Source organism: Nematostella vectensis, chromosome 2 (genome assembly GCF_932526225.1).
Source record: "Nematostella vectensis chromosome 2, jaNemVect1.1, whole genome shotgun sequence".
NCBI classification, from domain to species: Eukaryota; Metazoa; Cnidaria; class Anthozoa; order Actiniaria; family Edwardsiidae; genus Nematostella; species Nematostella vectensis.
In genome coordinates this window covers 9,188,028-9,208,220 of record NC_064035.1, presented here as the reverse complement: position 1 = coordinate 9,208,220, position 20,193 = coordinate 9,188,028, and the positions used below count along the sequence as shown (strand labels likewise).

At 42.4% G+C, this 20,193-nt stretch overlaps 2 protein-coding genes across 2 annotated transcripts; one reads left to right on the top strand and one right to left on the bottom strand.

Annotated features, from left to right (window-relative positions):
- Positions 1-1,451: 1,451 nt before the first annotated feature.
- LOC5521238 (histidine N-acetyltransferase) lies at positions 1,452-2,692 on the top strand. Its single transcript, XM_001640985.3, has one exon. It carries the CDS (start codon positions 1,522-1,524, stop codon positions 2,470-2,472), a length of 951 nt encoding a protein of 316 aa, XP_001641035.3. The 5' UTR covers positions 1,452-1,521; the 3' UTR covers positions 2,473-2,692.
- On the bottom strand, positions 2,649-20,142 carry LOC5521239 (cilia- and flagella-associated protein 70). Its single transcript, XM_032366474.2, has 31 exons — positions 19,921-20,142; positions 19,433-19,622; positions 19,080-19,178; positions 18,592-18,677; positions 17,921-17,985; positions 17,736-17,844; positions 16,513-16,637; positions 16,382-16,439; positions 16,147-16,241; positions 15,711-15,887; positions 15,343-15,529; positions 14,960-15,034; positions 14,791-14,882; positions 14,655-14,715; positions 14,207-14,268; positions 14,070-14,135; positions 13,477-13,543; positions 13,269-13,400; positions 8,544-8,627; positions 8,404-8,445; positions 8,248-8,328; positions 8,099-8,151; positions 7,334-7,449; positions 6,795-7,004; positions 6,202-6,509; positions 5,936-6,088; positions 5,424-5,585; positions 4,916-5,005; positions 4,736-4,837; positions 3,622-3,669; positions 2,649-2,925 (listed from the first exon to the last, which is right to left on the bottom strand). The coding sequence occupies exons 1-31, from the start codon at positions 19,996-19,998 to the stop codon at positions 2,842-2,844; spliced, it is 3,357 nt and encodes a 1,118-aa protein (XP_032222365.2). The 5' UTR covers positions 19,999-20,142; the 3' UTR covers positions 2,649-2,841.
- Positions 20,143-20,193: the final 51 nt, after the last annotated feature.

The window sequence follows — 20,193 nt, the reverse complement described above, 5'->3', positions numbered from 1 at the left end:
ACAATGCAGGTGCCCTCTTTAACCGACTCGTACCCAATCGTAAAAAGGGGGTCGGAAGGGATTGGGTGAAGTCTGGATCGGCGCGCAAAGGATTGTGGGGTGTACGTGATCGGAAAACAATCCTTTGCGCGCCTCGCTCTTTTTCGTTTCAGCGACTGGGTACGAGTCTGCCTCTTTGATAGTACTTAGACCACCTTGTAGGCAGTTCGCTTAACAGTGCTTAGACCACCTTGTAGGCAATTTGCTTGCCAGGGTTTGGCCCCTGTTAAGTCGTAGGATAAGAAAGATACAACAAAAGCACAGTACTGTTTTTTTTTTAGTTTTTATGTATTTAGTTTAAACAAACGTGGATTTTATACACGCACATGGTTTAGCAAATGTATTTTCATCTTTTCGCGCGCTTTCATACAAATGGTACTCTGTACAGCGCAAGTCCGTGCAAGTTTGCAAATCTTTTTATATCAGTGTGGCATAAAAGAGATCAAAATTTACGAAACAGAATTAAAAAAAAAATTCTCAGTGTTATTAAAAAATTCTTAAAGAGATCTACTTGCTATCCATGTGAACTACACCCGCTCTTAAAACCTCGTATTTAAGAATTTAGGCTTAATGGCCTCTTTGTATTAGGGTATTTCAACAGCTTCTCAATAAAAATTTTTACCAAATTTTCATTACACAATCAATGTATGCGTAATGTTTCTACACCATGAAACGCGTTATTATATACTTTTTCTTAGATATAAATCACTTTAAAAATCATTTCTTTTAACCAAACTTTATTAAAATTAAAATACTCAACTTAAATATTTAACTGTAATCAATGTATCAAGGCATTATATTTTTATTACATTTTTATTAAATTTTTTTACCAAATTTTTATTACAAAATCAATGTATGCGTAATGTTACCAAACCCTGGAAACGCGTTCTCATATATTTTTTTCTTAGATCATTTTGAAAATCATTTCTTTTAACCAAACTTATTACAAATAAAATACTCAACTTAAATATTTAACTGTATTTATTGTATCAAGGCATTATATCTCTGTAAAAAAAGGCCTATACAGGTGTCTCATTTTAAATTCCATGACTAATTATTTTACATATATTTTTATACTTTAAGGATTAAAATAATGATTCAAGGTGTTAAATGCTGTGTACTGTTTACGATGAGTTTTCCCAACAATCATGACTTGGCTATCACTTCAGGATACCCTTTTACGCAACTCGCATGCTATAATATCCCAAATGATTACAGCCATTAGAGTTCTGTGAGAAGTCGCCACGTGTAATAGCGTAGGATAACTCAAATACTCCAAAAATGGCTGCTAGATGACCAATTTATATGCTTTAGACTGTCATTCAGTGTAATTAATTTTTTAGGCGAGAATCTTTTTTTGCGTTGCAGCTGTTAAAATGCGTAGGTAAAGAACATTATATGGTATATATACCACTCTTCTCTAATTTGATACTTCGTTCTCTGGGCTAGATTTACCAGAAGAATCGGTGATCATCTTGTATCATGCGAGAGATAAGTGTTCGCCTAGCGCGCGCCAGCGATCTCGCTGCAGTAGTTGAAATGTCCCAGGGTATCTACAGCGGTCATGACTACCTCCCTTGCATCTTCATCGAGTGGTTGAACCAGCCGAGCAGGCTGATTTTCGTAGCTGAAGTGGGGGGCAAACTTGTGGGACTTCGGGCCATAAACATTATTGACGAAGGTAGAACCTTCATCAGTCAAGGGCTGCGAATCCATCCCGACTTCCGAGGGCTCGGACTTAGCTCGCGACTTATAGCTGAAGTCCATGACTATATTCGTAAGAAGTATCCAAGCGTTGTTAGAGAACGCTTCACGACCAAGTCAGACAACATTGAGCGACTTGCGATACAGAAAAAACAGGGTGACCGAGCTGTCCTTGACCAAGACATATTGGCCTATCACATCCCTAAGAATTTTCTCGGAAACATTTCCGAGCACTCCACAGTACAATCCTCGATCAAGCTCCACCCGTATTCCAAACAGGACACGGAAGTCATACTCAGAGAATCAGTCGCGAATACGCTGTTCCAAGATAACACGCTCATTATCGATTGGGAGCCCTTCGAGGCGCTCCGATCAAATATCGATTGCATTTTCCAAGAATGGGACTGCTTGTTCGCGGACCGAAGTGCCTCTGAGTGTCGTGACGGAAAATGGCCGAAGTCGTTTGGCCATGGCCGGCGTTCAGAGCGTGTGGACTGTGTTCATTGGGTGGCAACAATTTACACGGACGACCCCGTGCTGTTCACTGCGCATGTTCTACGACAACTTAAGGCGGCGTGCGGCATCACACGCGACAGGTTTGTGTTCTCCACATTCCACAGACCAGATATGACGGAGCATGGCAAGCAGCTTCTCACCGCTGGCCTGAGCCTGCAGCCAGTGGAGTTTTTTACGTTTGGTTTGAGGCTGTTTGAAAAGGAATTCAACTGAAACCCGATGAAATAGAGGGAATTGAAGTTAGAGTAGGAGTGGGGAATATCGGTGATAGGGGCAATAACGTCGGGAATTTATTGGACGGTGGAGAATTTTAGGTAAGGGTGGGGATAGAGCAAGATCAAGCAATAAACTAGAAGGGGTGGGTATTGTTGTGTAAATCATAACGAATCTTTTAAACACCACCCTGTTTTAATTAACACAATTTAAAATACAATTTTTATCTTTTTAATTCTATAAGAAAGTAAACCAGCGGTAACTTCTTTATAAAACACTATTTTTGTTACTCAAAGAAGTCATTTAAATTGACCACGTATACAATATATCTACATATGTAAATGACACGAGACCTCGCGAGGTGACCTTTCAGCAAACCACAGGGTTCCCAAACCCGACCTGGGTCTGCACAGCATGCAGTTCGTTTAAAAGTGCCTCGTCCTTCAGATTCAACTAGAAGTCAGGAAAGACGGAGTGTGAATAACAGTGTTTTTCTCAGTCAGGTCGCGTAAAAGTGGAGGGCATCGAGTAATAAGAGTAGCCTTCTCCGCAGGCGTCTCGAGTGTTTTAGGCCTTTTGTTGGAAAAAAGGCGTTTTTCGGGCTTCCTGATCAAGAAATAGTGGGGGCCTGGGAGGGAGGGTCCGCTCGTTCTTAGTCACCTCTCTGCTATGAATAGTACCACAGGAAGTCCAATTTTTTTAAAAATACTGAAAAAAATCCAAAAAACACCGAGATCCCCGCGGAGGCTTTAATGAGAGGTAGTTATTGAATTTTCCGTCCTGTTCTGTCAAACTACTTTTCCTTACTATGAGTGTAATAAACAGGAGTATAGAAGGAGTGTGGGATCTATAAAGGACTTCACAAGCAAAAGTCCACGATGTCGTTTGATAAAAGGTGTTTGGGTAAACATATTGGCTCCCATTTAAAATAAATATTTTTTGATTGTAGGCAGGACTAGAAACTAGTGAGAAAGTATTTCATTAATTTACCACTTTATTTTGAAAACTTTAGTCGTGTTTTCAAAAAACCTAGGTGTAAAAAGAGGAGGCCTGTACGCAACCACTAAGGTCGGGGTGTAGAAAAAAAAATAGAAAATAGTAAAAAAAAAAAATCCCATCCCTGATAGGCAAATTCATTTAGGGCCTTACCTTAAGTCCATATTTGTAGGACTGCTCCGCTTCTAGCTGACGACCGGTCTGTAAGGATTAATAAAATTAATGAAATTAACCCATTGACTCCTGACTTTTTTTTAGCTGAATTTACAAAAAACAGACTGAAAACAGATACCTCCCCCCCTATTCTGAGTTTTATACAGCCTGTAAAAGTCAAACACAGCTGCACCTAGTCAGCGGTATCCAAGCTTTCCAACAGTGCTTTGCGGTCCCCACTTTTAATCGTCGTTGTGCTGAAGCCAGCAGAAGTTGATGGTTGCTTGTATTTTTCATCAAAAATACAGCTATGAGCATATTAGGAGAGTCTCTCAGGACTTCATGAGGTCTTTTGGGGCATAATTGAGTGCTTTGCTTATGGATATTTGCAAGTAAAGGTGGATTCATGATGATTTTTTCTTGTTTGGCTTTGCCTGGATGAGAAAATAATTTTCTAATGAATCACCACAGCTCTCCTAAATGCTGTCTTTTCTGAAACCAAATTGATTCCAAAATTGTTTACACTGCTATTCTGGGTCTGTATGACCTGGAATTGATTTGTTTGGCTTCGGGGTGAAAAGACTTATAAAAAACCATCTGACTTTGGATCTCCCAGAATGCTTTGCAAACCGTAAAGGCATCTTCGTGGTTTTACAAGCCTTTAAGGGAGTGGACATTGTGTTTTGAGGCCATGGAAATGAACCTGGAGGATCAGAATAAAGGTATCTATTTGTGTCTTGAGCTGTGTTTGCTTATCTCTCTCCCTTGTGTTGTATTTTGAGCGTTTTATTGAGAGGGGTGATTCTGCTTTTCTTTCCTTGTTCGATTTGAAATTTGTCGAAGAACCTGTGCTATTATTTGGCTTAAGTGTAGTTGCCAACACCTTGGTTGGATGTATATCTTCAAGACCATTTATCCCTTAGACTGATGCCTGAGTATCTTCATGTTGTTGTGTTTAGTTTGCATTTATGAATTTTTTGGGTTGTGGGTACTTCCCAAAGCCGGTACAGGCCGGTTGAGGGGTCAATGTGTTAATGAAAATTAATGAAAACACAAGCCTTTGCTTTCGCGCATGGGCCGATGCTCATTACCGCATGCAGCTTGCGTGACGTACCTGGAGACAAACTAGGGATAGGTAAGCCCAGACTTCGGGGTCCTTGTTATTAAGAATATTTGCCTCTGAGAGGGCGTCCTCCGCCTCCATCAGCTCGCCAAGCTAAAAAGAGTACTAATAAATAAATAAAACATGGTCCTTTACACACTATTCAATGAAATACCAAGAGCAAAAACTTACACGATAGCAAGCAATTCCTACACCGAGCCATGACACACAAGAAGGGGAACGCATGCATGCTTTCAGGAACGTCGACTTGGCCTCCTGGAACTAGGACACAACCGATAATAAGTATACATCAGGCGCGTACCCAGGATTGGCTGTGGGGAGGGGGGGGGGGGGTGGGGGGGGGGGGGTTCGCAGTCATGGTATCATAAGGGAAAAGCATAGGATTTGAAGATTCCTAAATAAGAAATGACACACTTTTTGGCCGCCAGGGGGGAGGGGGGGGGGGATGGCCTGTGCACGCGCCTACACATCCCACAGGCCTTGCACAGCATGTGATTCGCTAAAATAGGGCTACTTCGAGTATGAGATCTGAAATACTCTCGTAATGATAACCATGGTTTAGGTTATCTTTTAATATTTCATTCTATATCATATCATACAGAATAACAAGAAGTTGGATATATAAGCGAGTAGGCTGTATCTACCCCTTTTTTCAAGACCCGCGTGACGCAGTACTTACTTGTCCCTTTTCGAGGTATATGGAGGCTAGGCGCAGGTAGATGGCGTGCATATCTGACGCTTCGGTGATGTACGACAAGGTCCTCTCATAGCACTCTTGAGCCTCCTCTGTGCGTCCCGTCAAGTACTTCAAGTGGCCAATCAGTGCCCAGATATCGGGGTTCTGTAAAAGCAATTCACAATTATTAGTGTTCTTTTTTAGATAACTCAGTCCAATAATTGGTTGGGCTGTCTCACTGTTGTATTAAAAAAAATTAAAACATTACAAATTAGTACAAAATCGTCAACTTAGGCCTAGGACAAACGCCGTTCTCTTCATGTATCGTTCCAAATGGAAATGAACATTGAACAACCGAATTGGTTCATTTGCATGCATTTGTATTTGGAACGATACATGAAAAGAACGGCGTTTAAACTAGGTCTTAGTCCTTATAGTCTAAACACATTTAAAAAGCACCAAAATTCTAATCGAGCTCCATCCACTCGATGCCAGATGAGCGGGACTCGCCTCACCTGGTGACTCAGGGTAAGGGCGTGGTTCAGCTGCTCCTCTCCATCCTCGTACCTCCCCTGCTGGATGCGAAGACGAGCCAGCGCTATGCAGTAGTCAGCGTTTGGTTCATTATTTGACACAATAAGCTCGTGCGCAAGCGCAGATTCAGCCATCTAGGAAAAGTGAAGCACTATTTTTACAACTTGTATTGAATACAGATTATCTTTCTTACCACGCCGAAGACGCATTCAGCACACAAAATGTTCTGGCCGCCTTGTGAAATTACCTGCAGTGCGTTAACCTCCAATAAGAAAGCAGCTGTCCTCAGGAATATCCTGACTGCTGGCTTGCTCTCCACCTGTTTTGCGGGCTCGGGTTTCGTCTCTTCGTGTGATGCAACACTGCCACTCGGCGCAGGGGACTGGGTCTTGGTCGGAGCGATGGCCGAGGACTGGGTATGAGGCTTTGATACCGATGCACGCTTGCCTTGTTGCGACTCGACAGAAGGAGCGCCCGCGGTACTGGGGACAGCAGTGTGTGCTGGCTTGGGCTCTGTCTCGCCTTCGGCAGGGGTGCCGTTAGAGGATTCCTCAACTGCAAACAGAAGGTTTTAATCATCTCAACCAGACAATGTTACAAACACAATCGTTCTGGAGGAAATAAAGAAATTCTACCAGACGTCAATAAATTATTTAAGGTTGTAGAGTTTAAAGGCGATGAGAAAGCAGACAATCACACGTGTTGCTGTAGTTGCTGCCGCTGTCGTCGCCGCTGTGGCTGTTGCTGCTGTCGTTGTCATCGTTGTCATCGTTGTCAACGAAGTTGCTGTTTGTATCGTTGCTGTAGTCGTCGTCGTTGCTGTTGTCGTCTAGTACTCACCATGGACCTCGGGTATCTCCCCGGATGGGGGCGGGGCCGTGTCCGAGGCAGGAGCTTCGAACTCAGTCTCCGGATGATCCCCGCCAGTAGGCAGTTGATCATCAGGGCTTGGCTCCTCAGGCGGATGGACCGGGCTAATATTTACTCGATTGGCCTCAAGAAACGCTCGCTCAGCTCCGATGTCGTTTTGAATACTATCATAGTAAAGGCCTGCCAAAAACATCACGCATTATATGACTTCTCAGGGGCGCATCAAGTGAATAGTAAACGCGGGATACCTGTAGAGTACGCAGCTATTTTGCAGCCTGGCGATCTTTAGTAACAAAAAGCTGCTTTTTTTGAAAAATACATACACACGGCGGTAACTAATGCTCACACTTCAACCTATAATACAAGGTCTCTGCGCTAACTAGCACAGAATCGCCACTCGTACTTCAGTATCTGGTTATGACTCATATATGGCTCTGGCCATATATGAGTCACATATGATATATGAGTCCCCTGGACGGTTGTAACCCCTAGCGTTTGGTTTTACGAACCTAGCATAGTCCAGGCGATTATACTCTTAGGATCCACACAGGTTGCGGCCTCGAAAAACGTCTCGGCGACTTCGTAACGCTCTAGGGTGAGCGAAACACAGCCGAACATCAACAGCCTAGGTGTAACAAAAGACACATATGGCGTCAGTGAGACAAATTTTAGAAAAACGACCAATCAAATCCACCCTGTCTGTTTTTCCTGCACAAACAAACGAGAACGCGAAAGAACAGGGACGCGACACGGATAAGTGAACTGATGGAAACAAACAGGAAGAAAGCCCTAATCAAATACTTGAAAATAGGTCACAGTCATCTAGTGAATTTGGTCGATTTTTGAGGATATGTACTATAAAAACTCCATCGTTTGTAATTGGTCTAGGGGATCTTTTCGAAATTTCATTGTCGAGTTTCTACTGTAGTAGAATCCCCGCGAATTCCAAAACGGCCAATTCAGGACCATCACGTTGGAAAGTGTTATTTGTAAGCAATCATTATCATTATTCGTCAATTCACCAACGTTGTTTCATTTAGACGCCCGCTCTTACCCATTGGATACATGACAATAAACTGAAATACGCTTAATCTTATTTCAATAATAATCTAGAATTGCTGAAAAAAGATCGTATCGCAAAGTTAAAATGTCCCTACCGTCTTCAGATTTCCAGGTATGTAATCGAAATTTTTGATGGTATGGGTAATGCAGGCTATACGTTGTGGGGGACTGTAGGTTTTTACAGTATTGGTCCAAGTCTGATCTAGTCTTACCCTGACACATGCTTCTGATCCAATGCGATTGTCTCCTTAAAGCATTCCTCTGCCTAGACAAGACAACAGACGTGAACAAGCACTGCAACGCCTTGCCAACCCCAGAACCACACCTAAACGCCCATTCCATAAAAAGTCATACTGCCTACCTTGGCAATGTCACCAATTAGCAGGCAAAACGCTCCGTAGTCAAACCAGTGACTCGGGTCATTCTTGCTTCGGGCGAGCCTCTGAATAAAAACAAAGCTTTCTTGTTATTCAATTACAAGGACCAATCAGATTTCTTCATGCTATATGTTACCCACCTCTTGGTAATACTTGGCCGCCAGCTCGTAGTTTTGATTCACCTTAAACCAAAAGAAATCGGTTTATTGTAAGTAAGGTATGGATGTTTGGGGCAATACTGCATTGTCGTGCAATTGGGTATTGCCAGATTATTGCTTACCTCAGCCTCCCGCGCAAAGTGCTTTAGCATGATCGAGTCAGCTATCGGTGGCGGCTCCTCTGGTGCATCTTCAGCCGATATAAACTGCGCAAAAAAAGTTTCACCATTTATAGTAACCACTGAAGTAAGAATGACATCGCAGCAAGAATTACATCGTTTTGCAGACAAGAAAACCTCGCATGCAGGTAAGGTACAAAGGGTACAAGGGGAAACATGGGGGTCAAGAAAGCATAGAAAGGTAGGAAAGAATGGGAAAAAGGTTGAAAATGGTGGGAGTGGAAAAGAAGAGAAGCAGAAGAGAATAGTGAATGCCTGGTAGCGAGAGAGGTTGAGGAGGTTGAAACAAAAAGAAGGAAGTTGTAAGAAGAGGATAATAAGAAGTTTTGTAGACGTTTATTCAACGGTGAAACGAGCCATGAGTCTTGCACAATCTATATGGGTCCTGGGTCACGTTCTGAGCACGTGCTCTGTCACGCAACTTGTCACATCTTCCCTCTTTTAACAGTAACGCTAACGGTTGGTTAAAACAACATTATAATAATCAAAGGGTAAAAATCGAAATTTTACAACTAAAATCATACGATGGATTATTACTAATGTTCAGTGTCCTACCAGTTTCAATGTTATTTTGGCACATAGTCTTTGAGCCATGCAGGAGGCTTCACCTCCCGCCGAGGCCTTGTTATAGCCTGTGAAGAATCTGGTGGCATGGCAACCTGGCTGGGTTGCTGCTGAGCATCATCGGGTTCTGGTGATTCCAGAACATCAGGTACTTGGCTGTTTGTTTCTCCCGTGCTGATCAACTGTCGGCGGTTTCGTCGGTAGGTGGTACCTTCAGTGTTGTAGCTAGGCTGTAGTAGGGAACCAGCCACAGGGAGAAGTGTTTTGCATCGACGTCCGAAAAGGCGCTGGGCCGGGCTAGTTCCGATTCCAGCAGTCGGAGTATTCCGCCAGTCGAGAAGTGCTTGGAATTCTGACCCCCCGGATGTCTTGCATTTTTTAAACAGCCTCTTTACTGTCTGTACAGCATTTTCCGCTTTCCCATTTGCTTGGGCATATCTTGGGGATGACGTCTTGTGTTCGAACATCCAGGTCTTGGCAAATACACTAAACTCCGCTGATGCGAACTGCGGTCCATTGTCGGTTATAAGGGTGTCTGGGATGCCAAACCTGGCAAATATTGCCTTCAGCTCCTTTATTATTGCTCGTGACGTCACTGTGTTAAGCCGGGCCACTTCTATGTAGTTGCTGAAGTAGTCGCTGACCACTAGCAGTGTTCGGTTGTCGAGCTCACAGAGGTCAGCTGAGACCTTTCCCCAAGGTCGAGCGACAAACTCATGTTGGAGAATTGGCTCCTTTCGTTGGCCACTGCGATGAGTCAAACATACTTCGCATTTTGTGATGTACTCCTTCAACTCGACAGTCATCCGCGGCCAGAAAAACGTGTCTCTTGCTCGTCTTATGCAGCCTTCTATACCGATGTGGGATGAGTGTGTCTTTTCCATAAGCTCCTTCCTCAGGGCTCTAGGAACCACCAACTGTTGGCCTTTAAAGATGAGTTCTTCTTGGACAGTTAGCTCGTCTCGAATATCAAAGTAAGGATGCACGCACTCCGGCAGGTCTGTTTTGCTCTCTGGCCAACCTCTCTTTATAACCTCTCGAAGGTTTTGTTGCACCGCATCATCTACTGCTGCATTTTTGAGTTGCTGCCAAGTCTCTTCTCTCACTGGCATCCATGATCGATGGTCAATCTCCTCCAGCTCCCTGGTACACTCCCAGGCGTTGACTTCGGGTAGGTAAGCTCTGCTTAGGGTGTCAGCCAAGTAAAGATCTTTGCCTTTCTTGTACTTCACATTGAGACTGTAACTCTGCAGACTCAGCAACATTCGTTGTAGGCGTTTCGGAGCAGTCGCCAGAGGTTTGATGAAGATTGGTTCCAAAGGCTTGTGATCAGTCTCGATGTTGACGACTTCGCGGCCGTAGACGTACGTATGGAAACGGTCACACGCAAAAACAATCGCGAGCAGCTCCTTCTCAATCTGTGCATAACGCGTCTCAGCGGGCGTGAGTGCACGTGATGCGTAGGCTACTGGTTGGCCATTCTGTAGTAATGCGGCACCCAATCCGCTCTGCGACGCATCGCACTGAAGTGTAATCTCCTCGTCTAGGTTGTAGTACCGCAATACTGGAGTGACTGTAACGGCATCCTTTAGCTTTTCAAACGCAGACTGTTGCGCATCATCCCAGATGAACTGTACGTCGCTCTGTGTGAGATCCCTCAGCGGCTTTGTGATGTCTGACAGCTGGGGCAGGAACTTTGCAAGGTATTGGGCTAGGCCTAACAGACGCTGTACCCCAAGCTTGTCGGTCGGTGAGGGCATGTCCACAATTGCTCGCACTTTAGCAGGGTCGACTTTAAGTCCCTTGTCAGTTGCTATGTGGCCAATGAAGAGTAACTCTGATTTCCTAAGTCTCATCTTGTCGGGATTCAGGTGTATGTCCCGTTGATCACAACGGTTTAGGAATGCCAGGAGGTTCCTGTCGTGATCCGCCGTTGCCTCCTCGTAGCTCTCGCCATAGCCCACTACCAGGAAATCATCAGCAACAACTTCGGTTCCAGTCAGACCTTCGGCAAATTCATGCATCTTTCTTTGAAACACTTCTGGTGCTGAGGAGATCCCGAAAGGCATTCTCTTCCATCGGTATCGGCCAAACGGTGTATGGAAAGTTGTTAGATAGGTCGACTCTTCCTCTAGCTGGACGTGCCAGAAACCGTTGCGGACATCCAACAACGTGAACACCTTGGCACCGTGTAATCGTGTTGCAACCTCTTCTATGGTTGGTAGGGGATAGTTTTCCCTCTGGATGGCTTTGTTGAGATCCTTTGGGTCTAGGCATATTCGCAGTTTTCCATCTTTCTTGGGAACTACTACCATAGAGCTGATCCACGAGGTGGGTGTGGTCACCGGTGCTATTATCTCTTTGTCCACTAGATCATTCAAGGTTTTCTTGAGCTGGGGTCTTAGGGCTACTGCAACTCTACGTGGTGCGTGTTGTACTGGTTGAGCGTTTGTGTCTAGTCTGATGGTGTATTCTCCATCAAGTTTGCCAACCCCGTCACTGAACACTGCTGGGAACTTAGCCAATATTTCTTCTCTTGTTAGTGCAGCTCCTGGTTTGGGGTCAACGGTGAACACTGTCGCTCCATCTGTCTGCGGTTTGTGAAACTGGTCGTTGTCATTGTACTGTATAATGTTCATGCCAAGGCATGCCTTACGCCCCAGAATCGGGCGGATTTCATGGCTGTCAACAAGGCGACAATCCAGCTGGCACGATACATGGTTTCTCCACACTCTAATGGTGACATGCCCGACGACTTTGATCTTAGATCCCCCATACGCTACTAAGGACGTTTGTACGGGTTTCACTTTTACTAGCTTGTGGTCGTTACACGCCTGCTTGTATATGTGCACTGGCAACACATTGCATTGTGCACCAGTATCAGGTTGGAAACGGATGAAACTTCCAGACTCTGATTGAAATGTGACCAGCTGCGAATCATCCAACCAGACGGCCAATACTTCCTCCGTTTGATATGTCTCCTCAGGATACATATCTGTTTCTTCGACTTCGGTAGCCTTGACTTCCTGTTTGCATCTATTGGCAAAGTGATTTTTCGCTCCGCACTTCCGGCAGTCCTTTCCTCGTGCGGGACACGATTCCTGATTTGCCATATGTTGGTATCCACAGTTGTCACATTGTTTGCCTTGACCTCGTTGCTTTCGCCGATAATTTTTGATGTTGGGTTTCTTCGACTCGAATTTACTCACGGCATTGACGTCTGTCTCAGATGTATCTTTGACTATTTTCATCTGAGCAAGCATACTCTCAGCCGCTCGGCAAATTTCATCTGTTTTCGCTAGTGTTAATTTGGACTCGCGTAACAACCTTTCTCTGACCTTCGTGTCATGTATTCCAAATAACAACCGATCTCGAAGTATTTCGTCTGGTGTAATCGTATCAAACTCGCAGGACTCGGCCAATTTTCTCAGCGCTGTTCTATAGTGCTCGTAGGACTCTCCAGGCTCTTGCATTCGCTGGTTGAAACGGAATCTTTCGAACGGCACGTTCTTTCTTGGTTGACAGTACTCGGCGAATTTCTTTATGACAGGCTCTATCTTGTCTGTCTCTCCTTCGGTCAGGGTAAAAGTCGAGTAGACTTCTCTCGCCTCTTCACCGATAACTGTTAGCAACGTAGCTACTTGTACGGCTTCAGCTTTCTCGTTCAACCCAGTCGCCAACGAGTAGTTTTTCCAAGCGAGCACAAATCGCTTCCATTTGTCAGCAGCATTGCTATTGTGTATCTCCAGCGGCGCCGGCGGCGGTAAGACATATCCTGAGGCCATAGTTAACCGCGGCCACCATGTAAGAAGAGGATAATAAGAAGTTTTGTAGACGTTTATTCAACGGTGAAACGAGCCATGAGTCTTGCACAATCTATATGGGTCCTGGGTCACGTTCTGAGCACGTGCTCTGTCACGCAACTTGTCACAGAAGTAGGTTTGGCAGGTAGGTAAGTAGGTTGTTAAAGTTGGCACACAGGTAGTTGTAAAGCAGATAAAGATGTATGCTGGTAGGTTGTTGGTTTGTGGGTTACAGATAAGTAGGTTGAAGTTTATTCAAGAAAGGATGGTGTGCATGTATGGAAGGCAGAGTTTGTCTCACCTTGTTCACACACTGATGCATCTGATCCACAAGGAACACATACAGTTCACTGAGAAATGCTTGCAGCTCAGCTTTGTCGGTGAAAGCAGTGGTTTTGAGATACTTCTCACGCACAATCTTCACCACACTATGCTGTAATTTTGAATGAAATGCAAACCTCATTACAATTGTTCCATAAAATTTTAGCGTTCAGTTAAAGTATACATACCTTAAGCTGTTCTTTGAGGGCAAAGTACTTGCCAGATGTATTCAGCTCATACAGAAATTTTCTTCTCCTGGAAAAGTACAAGAAACGTTATGGAACTGGAAATGCCATATGTATATTCACCCATGAATGTGGTAGACTGTGGAAGAGCCTTTCCTTGGCTTCATGTTGCTGTGAGACCCGATTCATGTCACGCTCCTGCTGTGGCGAATCTAATTGTTGGGATTGGGCACATGAACTGTTGGACGTCTGAATCAATTAAGCACTAAGCATGGCTGCACCAGTGGTGCCGCACAGCAAAATCATGGAAACCAATTCAAACTTCAAGCTGTTAATGAGCCGAATCAAATTACATATTATATTGTTTTATTATTTGTAACGGAAACTCCAAATCAAGTCAACTTTTACTACTCGCAACTTGATTGACCACGACTCAATAGTTCAACTATTGTGCCAATGTGTGTTGATATAGACAACTAGATTCGGCACAGCAGGAGCACGATGTATGAATTGGGTCTTACAAACATAAGGGAACATGAGTAGAAGGTCCATACAACTGTATTTCAAACCAAAGCCAATTCAATTGTGAGACCTACCTATGGTTTATTGCTTCATTGTTTTCTGGCAAAGAACCCTTCATCAAATCTCCTCCAAACATTTGCCTGGAAGGTATAGCAATCATGGTAAATAACAAAAGCAAAATTTGAACTGGCTATTTCGCATTAAGTCCCACCTAAACTCTTCGAGTAGCGAGTTTGCAATAGTAGCAACTTGACCATGATAGTCTTCAACAGCCTATGACAAGGAAGAAAACATAAGGCTGTATGAATATATAGTCCTTTTCATGTTTCACTAAGTACAATGAGAAAGCAAAGATCAAGAGCTTATGTTGTTAAGGAATTACATAAGCATTAAATAATGAGACAGAGTTGTTCTTATAGGAGTATTAAGTGAGGACATGACAACAGCTTTGAGCTAGCAAAGAGAGGCCACAGCACATGTATATGCACATTAATATGACTAAAAAAGAAACCCTAAAAAACTATAGCCAAGGTGTGGAAATTAAGTAGTCTGCATAGACATTAAGCGTTCTAAAGTCCTAAAAAATTCGGGCTGTAATGAAAAGACAGCTGTCCCCATTGTAGTATATGTAATGACCTCACAATCAAACAAAAACTCACCTTTTTGGCACCGCCTGTCTTCCTTGCAAACACAGGTCTAGGTGGGATTAACTCAGCAACTCTACAAGTGAACATGAGCCAAGAATGGAGTAAGAAACAACTAAAAATAAATGAAGTATCTCACTCATCAACTTACTTCCTGGCCAATGATGAAGGTGGTCTCTTTGGAACGAGGGGTTGAGACAAGACAATTTCCAATGTTACAAATGTCCTGGCCTCTAAGTATTGCTGGTGACAATGGGAAATTTCATAAGGATTATCAGTGGTATATTTAATTGCTTTGGAAATAATGATTGTATAGATACCTGTCCTTCTATGTTTTTCATTTCATTTGAATCACTCTCTGATCCTGCTTCAGGCTTGAGCACTGCACCGGAGGGCTAAGGGAAGCAACAATTTCAATAAAACAACATTGAGACAAATGAAATAGAAATACACGAAAGGATATGAAAAAGGATATAAGATTAACAATGAGAACATATAATTATTAGGTTTTGAATAAATGTTGTGCACACTATATTACACAATGTGCACTCTAACCAAACATGTGACAACATTCCAAGAGAGTGTGCATATTGATAGTTATATATTTCATCAAAATTCCTTATATTTCAAATTGGAGCGATAAAACCCTTAAAAAGTGTTTCACAGATTTTCTGTTAGTGAGTTTTATATCCATAATGGTTACCTTTGCCTTGGCATCCGTTTTGCCTTGCTTGGCTGGAGCAGCAGGTTTCTGTCCCATGGCAGATGCTAGAGTTCTACTCATACCGCTTGCTAGTCTGGCCACCTCCTCTGCAAGGTTTCCCTTTCTCTTGGTCCGATCAAACACTTCACTTTCTACAAAGGGTTTTACAAGGTATGCACCATGGATCCTGAAAAGAATTAAACACTTTATTCCCTACAACGGGTCTCACACTGCAAGTACCATTGATCCTGCAAAAAGGTATCATTTTTCATTTTTTTATCTTGTTTAGCAATAGAATGTTTGCTTCAATCTACTTGTATTATTAGTTGCGACACTAATGGTACAGTATGACGGCTGTATATACAAACCTGTTAACTCCTGGGTAGAGCAATGGTGCCATATTCACATATGCAACACCATGGAATGACACAGCTACATCTTCATCAACAGCTGTTTGCTTCCCTCTAGCCTTGGTGGCCTGGGGGAATGGAGTTCGCATTATTTCCACTGGCCAAACTCTGTTCTGGGCTATCTTGGTTTGAAGGCTAGAGAAAAAAAAGGAAATTATATTCACTTGGGAGTTTGCTTTTCTTTCAAGATTTATGACAGGATAGTGGTAGTTTACAGTCATATGTTCACCTGTGACTGATGAGATGGGTAAAAGTCAAGATTGACATGGCCGTTTTAGCCATGTCAGTTGCAACTTGTAAATGAAAGGAATAGGTTTACATGTGACAAAAAACAGGAATAAAGTTCTGTTTATTGCTGCAGTAGTCAGATCAAATATATGCAAAAACGATTAACCTCTCTGCTGCTTCTGCATTTAGAAAACATCTCCTTTCTGCATTCCAAGTGACACGATTCTTCTCTTGCATAGCCTCAGTACGGAAGGTGACATCCTTTAAAAAGAAAGGTACAGTATGCACAGTCGTAAGGGGAACTAGCATGGTTGTAGGAAAAACAAGGCAGCTAAACAAAGTTAAATCTTCTACATTACAGTGATTGTAGGTGAGGGTTTCAAAATATAAATAAAGCATACCTCTTTGTCTCTGAGCTCACCATCCTCATCCTCTGGTATAGGTCTTTCCTCTATCACACTAGAAGACACAGCAGGGAGTTAATTTGGACAGAGAGGTCAAGTAAAAGCATTACTTGACCTATTTTCCAGACCTGTCTGGTATGTAGATACATGTCCCAGAAGCACTAGGTACAGCACACCATTTACGCTGATTGGTTGGCTCCTTTTCTTGAGGGGTTCTTAGCAATCCACTGGGTAGGACTGCTGGATTTTCTCTCTAAAAAAGGATTTCATATTTCTGATTTTAGTACCTCAGTGATTGAATCAGGTAAACTGGTATAGTATACAGACAACACTATTCCAAAAGCCTGCTGCAAGGGATATAGTCTGCTTGCGGACCATATTTACTATTGTGCCCGTGAGGGGAACAGGTAAACTGATTGTTGTACAGGCACAATTCTAGATGCCATGCCGCAACGGATATAACCAACCTCTGGTAATAAAATCTGCTTGCCTGCTATTTACTTACTGTGCCTGCGAGTGAAACAGGTAAACTGACTGCACAGTATTCAGAGACCAGGGTTTAAAAAAGCGGCCAGCTGCTGGCCATAGCAGGCTGTTATCTGGTCTTTGCCGGCTCTTTTTTTCTCTATTTTTAGTATGCAGGCTTTTTTCCCTACCAGAATCCACAAAGCCGGCAAAAGCTAGCAGATTTAAAAAAAATATTTTGAACCCTGGAAACAGTTCCAGATGCCATGCCACAGAGATATAACCAACCCCTGGGAATTCACCCTTTCGGCGCTGATAAGTTATGTGCGTGTTACGGGGTCAAAGTCCAACAAATCGTAAATAACCCGTGAAAGTTCGGAGAAGTGATGAAGCATATGCCTCTTACGAACAAAAAGGTGACAACAAAGCATTGTCTCATGGAACCTGTAGTATTAATCTAGATTCCTGCAGGTATGACAGACAAATGGCAATAGAGACCCTGTACTACTTTTCCTTTTTCCAGGAAAGAATAGAAAACCAGAAAGGTAGGAAGAATGAACAAAGTGGTGCAAACACGGAGATTCCTTCATGTGTGGCAAGGATATTTATTTTTGCAGCTTGAATTTGGTCGGCAAATATTGCACCACAGAAGATGATCCTGATCCTATAGCTGCATGTCGGTAAAGGGAGGGTAAGTTTTTAATTTTTGGTTTAATTAGTCCCCGATGGCTAACACTACTACTATGTTCGTACATAGCATACGCTTTTTCATTTGAACAAACTTTCGCAGGATGTTTAGGATTGTTAGACTTTGACCCTGTAAAACGTATGTGACTTATCAGCGCCGAAAAGGTGAATACAATCTGCTTGCCTGCTATTTACTTACTGTGGCTGTGAGGGGAACAGGTAAACTGATGGTATACAGGAATGGCTGTCCAGGCTGCCATGCCTCTGGGATAGAGTAGGCACTGTCAACTCGGATACTCAGCAAGTTACTGTCAAACACAAAATTTTAGTAAATTAGTGCAATTTAAAATCGATCATTATTATAACAAAACACAAAAGACTAACCTTTCTGCAAGCTGAGGCTCACTAAGCAAAGGCTGTGCCACTGATACTTGGACTTCAACCTCAGGCTAGGAGTAAAAGAAAAGTACCATCAGTACACTATGTTCACAATGGGACAGACCAGTATTTAAAGGTTGGTTGGAAGAAATCCCAAGAATTCAATCCAAAGAATAAAGAACAAAACTCTAGAGATAGTTTGGGAAAGAAATCCCCTGGTTTTGGCTTAACCCAACAACAAGGGATTAAAAGTGGGGACCGCAAAGCACTGTTCGAAAGCTTGGATACCGCTGACTAGGTGCAGCTGTGTTTGACTTTGACGGGCTGTATAAAACTCAGAATAGGGGGGGGAGGTTTCTGTTTTTAGTCTGTTTTTTGTAAATTCAGCTCAAAAATAGCCAGGAGTCAATGGGTTAAGATCCAGGGGTTGACAATACAGTATTAATATACTTGCACAACTTTGCTAATGAACAAGGCCACACCTTTGGGGAAAATAACTAATGGTTGTGTATCTCTGCTATTGGTAAAAATAATTTAATTCATTTCTTTAACAATGTCTCTTTTAGTTTAGGATAGATGGAGATAAACATAAGGGAATCAAGCATGGTTGTGATATAATCTCAACATCTTGTCCTTCTTTAGCCAACATTGCTTTAAAAAACAATACTTTTTCTCACCAAAATACTTTCCATACTGGAGTCTGTTGTTGTGGTTGATTGTGACACACTGTGAATTGGTTGAATAGTGCTGAATTTGCTTTCACCTAACAATTTAAATGGAAAGCAATAAGTATAGGAAGGATTTATCTCACTTATCGCCCCTCTTCTAGTGTTCATGTTTATTCAGAGTTTTCTAAATTTTTACTCCCAGTTCCTATGTGAGTTGAGAAAGTCAGTTTGTTTTTGCTGAGTGGGTTTTTAATGGGTTCTCTGTTTTTTTCCCTCCACAAAAAAAAAACAATCAAGATCAACAAGATCAAAGCTGTGTTCTGTCGTCGGACATGAGTAATACAGTAGCAACCTACACATCTTCTATTGCCTTTGACTCAACCTACTGTATATTTTGCCCTCTCATAATAAAGCAATAAAGCTGCAATGAGAAAGAATAGCTTCCCAAATTTATCTATTCACTAAATCTTTTGCACTTCAAGTCGAGAACAACTTACCTTGCAGGAGAGGAAGGAGATCAATGCAACTCTGTCCAAGGACATTTGTCTTTTCTTCCTTCCCTTTCTTGTCTTTTGGGAGAACCTCAATAATTGTGACTGAAAACAACATTTGCTCATGTCTTCATTTTCAAAACTAACGTGTTTGGAGTAAAACATTACACATAAATGCAATACATAACACTACAACTCTAAAGAGCAAATACTTTCTCAGAACTCATTTACTTATAGTTACTATATTACTCCAACTGCATTTGTATGAGTTCTACTAGGGAACAAAAATAGGTTTCATTCTAATGAACAGCCTAGCCTTGCTTCAGTCCCTATTTGTCAACATGTAGCTGAATACTCACTGATAATAGGCTTGTGGGCAATGGTATCAAGCGATGAGGGATCATCGAATGCACACTCAAATGTTGCATTATAATTGTATTCAGTTGTGCAAGTTTCTGTGTTAGCCTCAACTTTAGGTGATTCACCAAGATACGTGCCCCCTAACTCTAAACGCACGAGAGAGTTTATAGAATCCCCCTTGGACCCTCTCTGTTGAAACAATAACAACATTGTAAGATGAACAGCTTTGATACTGGTGCTGAGGCCACTAAAAGTATAGTACAATTATAAATATATACAATTATAAAGAAGAAACATATTAACCCACTGTCAAAGTAAAAATGTAGTGAAGAGGCCTGACTCTACTGAAATACTTGTATCATACATCGAAACTTTGCTCACATTTAAGTAAAAGAAGTATCAATTGTACAAAATATCGGTTCCATGAATCTAACCGAACGCTAAACACAACACAAACTACAAACTCTGCGAAAAAAAATTTTTTTACCAGATTTTTGCAGCGGACCACATTCACAATGACATTCTCTGGCGCTCTGATAGGCTGCTGTTCTTCTTCGCTTGACATCTTCGTTGTTGTTGTATCTAAGGATATATTAGTATTAATTCGGACCAAAAGCCGCGTTACTTACAGATGAAAAAAACCTTTCTAACGTTTACAAGACTTAGGAATCAGCCGCCATTTTGTTTTTTTTGAGAGTCCATTGCAAGTTGCTATGTCAACTACAAAGGAGACCGCTGACAAAAAAAAACTTGACTTTTT

Excerpts from the sequence above, each read along its gene's own strand:
- LOC5521239 (XM_032366474.2), bottom strand. The coding sequence starts at position 19,998 with ATGTCAAGCGAAGAAGAACAGCAGCCTATCAGAGCGCCAGAGAATGTC. Across the intron at positions 15,035-15,342 it reads AAACGGATGCCAAGGCAAAG|CCCTCCGGTGCAGTGCTCAA; the intron begins GTAACCATTATG and ends TGCTTCCCTTAG. Across the intron at positions 5,586-5,935 it reads CCCTTACCCTGAGTCACCAG|AACCCCGATATCTGGGCACT; the intron begins GTGAGGCGAGTC and ends TTGCTTTTACAG.
- LOC5521238 (XM_001640985.3), top strand. The coding sequence starts at position 1,522 with ATGCGAGAGATAAGTGTTCGCCTAGCGCGCGCCAGCGATCTCGCTGCA.